The following is a 5,887-nucleotide window of genomic DNA, read 5'->3' as shown; positions in this document are numbered from 1 at the left end:
GTCACAAATGCACTAAGACTCACCTCTGCTTAAGAGGTTGTACTGCCTCGAGAAATAAAGAATGCCGCAGTCTTCTCTTCCTGAATTTTATTCGCCTTAGAAATACTAGTGCTTCCTTTTGGAAGGAAAATTTTCCAGCCATTTTGGTCACAAAATAATGTGGCTGCCACATCAGAATTCAGTTGAAGCTTTTTTATAGCCTGATGGTGGACCAGAATGAAACACTATTGCAAAGTTCAATGCTTGTTAGAAAAACATCTGTAACTAACAGAAGAAATGCAAATAAAAGTTCAGCAACTTCAGGCCCATGGCAAACTAATAGACAAGCTCAATGACATCCAGTACAATTTCCTCCATTAGTTTTTATTAAAGCACACAGATCTCATAAAGAAATCTGTGGACCATAAGAAAAATAGATAGGAAACTAAGGAAATAAGAATTGAGAACAGTAAACAACTAATGTGGGAATTAAATTTTACTAGAATGCTTTTATAAATCTCCTATATTCTGATGACAATACCACCTCATCCCCTAAATTGTGTGAGAAAACCTCTACGCTGAGATGAATTTGACAAACATTTTTAAATTTGAAGTACAACAGATATGTATGTCAAATGTTACAAATGGGATTGACTGCACTATTTCTGGAATTCAGTATCCACATTCTGAAACAATATCAGGGTCACTAAACAGATTAGTAAGCATTCCAGGCTTGCATCAGAGAAAATAGTTGCCACACAGTCACATATGTTTACAATCCTTTTAGCGTGAAGAAGAGAAACATCATATAAAAATAACTAGTAAGACAACATTGTAAAATCTGGGGCATAAAACAATTAATAATTCTAAGGAAAGTATATACTTGGTATCTGACCTTTTAATGCCACTACATTGGAAGATAAAACAAATAAATCAATGATGAAAATCACAGAAGATGGAAATTCCCAGACCTGTAGAATGCATGTCGAAAATCAGATTGAACCACACTACAAGTATATAGTAGATAGTGAAGCCAAGAGGACCACAAAAGGTGAAAGTGTTAAAGCCATAATATGTTCATTTTCCAAAGCAATATTAAAAAACTATACCATCATGGCGACGAGAAAAATCTTTAAGTAACTTGAAACAAGGATTGAGAGCAACAGATTTCCACACCTGAAAATTGTAGGAAAAATAAGTAAGATTATGATCCTCTTTTACACTCTTTGGTAGTGGGAATTAACCGGATTTAAAATGTCAGTATAGAAATCTAGACAGCAACATATGCAACATTTCAAGGTTGGATATAAAAAAACCTACTTTCTATTTTGCATTCATTAGCCAATTTACTCAACAATTATAGACAGTTCTTTCACTCGGCTTCCCTCATAAAGATAACTCTAAATTCCCATGTTACGAAAAATTTCCCACAGGACCTTTTATTTTCCTATTCATTCCAATTATTAATCTCAACATCCTAGTTTCAAGTGAATCCAAACTACAGATAATGATAGATCAACACTATCTTTTAAGTAGTGACAGTTCCTTCAAAACTCCTTACTAGGGGTGTGCAAACAGTCAACCGAACCGAACCAATCCGATAAAACCGAAAACTAAAAATCAAAAATTTTAAAAACCGAACCAAACCGATTATTAAGAGAAAACCAAACCGATAAATATCGGTTTGGTTCGGTTTTAAACTGATCAAACCGAATTTTGTAAAATTTAATATTTTTAACATTAAATCTCAATAACAAAAACATTAAACAAAAAAAACATAGAAATCAAAACTCAAAAATCTTAGGGTTTTCTTGATATATATATATATATATATATATATAGTAATTTCGGTTTGATTCAGTTTTTTTTTTTATTTTTTATGAAAATAATCGAACCAAACTGATTAACCGAAATTATCAAAATTTATAAACCGAACCGAACCGATTGAATTTTAAAACCGAACCGATTAAACCGAATTGACTCAGTTCGGTTCGATTTTTCGGTTTAAACCGAAATGTGCTCTCCCCTACTCCTTACCACTCCATCCATCCAAATTTATTTGTTAGTCACACATAACATAATTTACTAAAGGGGTTTTTGCTACTAATACATACTCAAAGATAACCTATAAAATGAGTGGCACACATGAAAAATGTTACCAATGAACAATACTCTACGTAGTGTCAGCCCAACATGTCTGTGAAGACAGAGAAGAAAGAACCTTGAAAATTACATAAATGTTTACCTGGAAAATCCAACTGAAGTGTTGAGTAAAATCCTTATTGCAAGAAGAAAAACGCAAAGGAAGATAAGGTTTCCAACAAGGACGTCCAAGAATATCTAGAATAGACAATAGTAGAACTGAATTGTCAAAAGTTACAGATGATTCAAAGTTCATACCCGAAAAAGTAAAACAGTAAAATTTTATTTGCCTCCCTCTAACAGTACTGACCTGTTGAGATCTCCAAACCAATGAAGAAAAGCTCAAGGAAGAACTCTGCTCTTCCTCATTTCTTTGCAGAAGTAGACTTCTATCTAGGATTGCTAAGGCAGTCAACATATAGTTCATGTATCACAAGTTTATAGAACTAACAACATGATGAAACAAGAATATCATCTAAATGAAAATGGATACAAGCATCCAAAAGAAGAAAAATGATGGTAGACTTCCACAACAAGCCCTGCAAAGCAGCCTCAAATTACTGTCAATGTTTGTTCAGCCCAGCATAAAAAGTTGAACAGAAACTACATAAATTACATCACGAAACCCATAATTCATGACCAAATCAACCCAGATAAAATCTAGTAAGCATTCTGTGCAGATGCACTACAAAGGAAAGATATTAAGCTTGCAATTCGACCAACATCATACAAACAGTAATGAGAAAATTTGAACTTGTACTGAAAAAAGCATCCATTCACTTGAGATATATTAGAAAAATCATTGATCTAACTGTTAAAAGACATGAATAATATAGGAAATAATCAAAGTGAGCTGCTTGTACCTCTAATTTCACAGTTCCTTGATTAAGCACATTATGAAGAAGATGTCTATATGCTTTTGGCTTGTGCAGAATTAAATCAATCAGAATAATCTGCATAAATTCCCCAAAAAAATGCATAAAAACTTTCACTGAGCCAACGCACAGAGAGGTAGAGCAATTACAGTAAAAGAAAAATCAAATATACCATGCGTTCACATTCTATATACTCGTCTGCAACTGCTTTGCAATTCTCCTGTTAAAAAAAAAAAAGACAAAAAATAAATAAATATAGATATTGAAAATGAGATTTAAGAGAAAAATAAAAATAAATAATATAAAAAAGAAGATCTTTACGCATTTCATGAGTCGAATGTTTCCCGGAGAGTATTGCACAAACAGTGTTTTGATTCCAAATCCACACTCTACACATCTGTACTTCATCTCTTCTCCCTCTGCGCCTCGCACCTCTGTCTAAAAAACTGCTCTGAGCTTCTTCCTCTCTTTTCATATTTTCGCCTCTTTAACTATTGAACTGAGGATGAAACATGGGCCTAAAGCCTAAAACTATCTAAATCCAAAAACAGCCCAAAAAGCAGATTGGACCATATTCTTTTGTTTTTTGATCAAGGCCCATTTTCTTTTCTTTTCTTTTCTTTCCCTATTTTATTTTCAGGCAGCTCAATGGAAACATAATTTAATAATGGGTAAATTATAATTGTCCATTCAACAGGGATAAAGCAAAAGGAGGAGAAATGCTTATGCCAGTAGCTAAGCATCTCGTTCTCCTAGTATAGAATCTATAGATTGCTTCTCCCTCCCTTGGATCGCAGAAAGAGAAAAATAAATAAATTATTATTAAGTTTATTGATATCCACAATTCCAAGAAAATTAATTGGTCAATGTCTTTTACATTATATGTCATGAGTATATAATTATAAATTGAAAAATAAAAGACAAGAAAACATTTTTTTTTATTTTTATTTTCAAATGGTGTTACTTTATATTATAACTATATTAAATATGTAAGTTAATCCTGGATGGCTTTTGTTTTTACAATTAGCTTTGAGGGAATTCGAATTCGACCCTTATAATTTGGAGATTGACTCTAATATCACTTAATTAAAGTTCATTGATTATTTGATTTGGATATTTATTTCACATGGAGATCTCTCTCTGAAGATTGAGACAAATTAGGATTTATAACACATGAACGTGGCTCCAAACTTGGATGCTCTCCAGACGGAGACAAATTATTAGGACTCATAATAGGTAGAAAATCCAGCGAATGAGCCCTGGAAAGGACTGGAAACCACACCTTCCCTTCCTATGTCCCGCATACGGCACTTCACCACCGTACCAAATTTATATAACAAAGCAAACGCCGATGAGTCTTCAGACTCCTTTTAGTGTGACAGGAAATTTGCCTGTTTCTTGGAGTGCATACGTATGATAAACCAACAGGAGAGTAACCAAATGGATCGTTAGCTGCCGTACCATTTTAGTGGCAATGAAATTTAAGGCTCTTTTAAATTGTAAGGCACCACTTTGATGTCTAGGGTTTTGATCAAGTTCCTAGCCCTGTCTGTCTATCTCTTGCACCAATTAACCTTCTGAAAGAATAATATTGGAAAGAGCTAGCAGAGATGGATTATTGCAGAATCACTGTTGTATCTGATAAAAAGATGAAAATTATTGCTAAATACAAAAGCAAGGTAGAATATATAGCAACCATAAGTCTATAACCATACTGTAATGGTAAATGAAAGCAAACACAGTTGCTGCTGCTGATTCTCTCTCATGTTATTTTCATATCAAAGAGGCTTATACAAGTAGCCGTATGGTGCCAGAGAAAGAAAGCAACGGGAAAGAAAGCATGCGGGTACGATTTAAGTAATTATAAGTATTGGATCGATCCAGCGAATGCATAAATACAAGAACGTGGTCCATGCAAAAAAGAAAAATTAAATTAAATCAACATTAGCTAGTGAGTGTGTGTTGTACAATGCACGCAATACCTGCAAAATTTTTGAGACAAGAAGATAAAAAGACCCAAAAAAAGAAAATGGAACAGAAACTTTCTTTTCTTTTGTACCATACTCATGTGCCTTCTTTCTTATCATCCATTATTGCCTATTAAACCTAACCTACATACACTTTCTTTATAGGCCGGAGGGAGGGCTTCAATTTCAAGACTTTGAGCGTTGGAATCTTGTGACTGAAATTGATGAATCTTGATTACAATAATTGGACCATGTTGCTCTTACATTTTATATATAAATATATATGTTTGACAGACGCTTTAATTTTCTTTTACAATGGGATTAATCAAGTTGATGCTATCATGCTATCATGGTGTTAGCTAGGAAATGACCAGATTTGTGTTGCTTCTGCAATTCCATATTCCCCCTTTCAAGTCCAAACTTGTGCTGCGCAATACATCCGGCCGTAGGCTTTTTCTAGGTAATTCCTCTCTCAATGCATGCTACTGTAGCCTCCACGAGCAGGGGACAGTAAAGGGAATAAATAGCCTAGTGTGTGTGCATGTGCGCGTATTCATGTTTCTTATTCTTCTTCGGCTGCTGCTAAATAGTCTGCTACTTGTCATTATAAACCCTTGACAGATTCATTTCTGTTGCTGGAAATGAGTGCTTAACTTTAACCTAGAAGGAGTGGCAAGCTGCTGGGATAGCTAATTAATCAATTGTTTCTATTCCTCTTCACTTTGCTTTTGTGCATATAATATTAATTGGAGGAAATGAAGGAAGTAAACAAGAAGGTTAATTAAAAATATATATGTGTTGGCATCAGTAAATCTAGTTGGCTATATATGCTAACCCTTAATAGCTAATTTATTAGAAACTTATTTCATCAGCTAGCGAACTTCACTTGAAAACAGTCCTTCGCTCTGCTCCTCCATTTTTCCA

General features: G+C 34.0%; 1 protein-coding gene across 3 annotated transcripts; it reads right to left on the bottom strand.

Annotated features, from left to right (window-relative positions):
* Positions 1–6: 6 nt before the first annotated feature.
* LOC110661678 (protein ARV 1) lies at positions 7–3,457 on the bottom strand. 3 transcript variants are annotated; one of them, XM_021820376.2, is made up of 9 exons: positions 3,318–3,457; positions 3,169–3,216; positions 2,985–3,074; positions 2,615–2,660; positions 2,432–2,523; positions 2,225–2,319; positions 1,089–1,155; positions 875–950; positions 7–224 (listed from the first exon to the last, which is right to left on the bottom strand). In XM_021820376.2, the coding sequence occupies exons 1-9, from the start codon at positions 3,402–3,404 to the stop codon at positions 172–174; spliced, it is 654 nt and encodes a 217-aa protein (XP_021676068.2). In that variant the 5' UTR covers positions 3,405–3,457; the 3' UTR covers positions 7–171. The 3 variants fall into 3 exon arrangements, with proteins under 3 accessions (XP_021676068.2, XP_057997220.1, XP_057997227.1); XM_058141237.1 differs by having other exon boundaries at positions 2,432–2,514; positions 3,318–3,451; XM_058141244.1 differs by lacking the exon at positions 7–224 and having other exon boundaries at positions 452–950; positions 2,432–2,514; positions 3,318–3,451.
* Positions 3,458–5,887: the final 2,430 nt, after the last annotated feature.

Source organism: Hevea brasiliensis, chromosome 2 (assembly GCF_030052815.1).
Source record: "Hevea brasiliensis isolate MT/VB/25A 57/8 chromosome 2, ASM3005281v1, whole genome shotgun sequence".
Classification (NCBI taxonomy): Eukaryota; Viridiplantae; Streptophyta; class Magnoliopsida; order Malpighiales; family Euphorbiaceae; genus Hevea; species Hevea brasiliensis.
This window is presented reverse-complemented; position numbering and strand designations above follow the sequence as displayed.

Bases quoted from the DNA above. Each gene is read 5' to 3' on its own strand.
- LOC110661678 (XM_021820376.2), bottom strand. From the start codon at position 3,404: ATGAAGTACAGATGTGTAGAGTGTGGATTTGGAATCAAAACACTGTTT. The intron at 951-1,088 runs GTATAGTTTTTT...TGCATTCTACAG, and splicing joins TTTTTCTCGTCGCCATGATG to GTCTGGGAATTTCCATCTTC. The intron at 225-874 runs GTCAGATACCAA...ACTTTGCAATAG, and splicing joins CAATGTAGTGGCATTAAAAG to TGTTTCATTCTGGTCCACCA.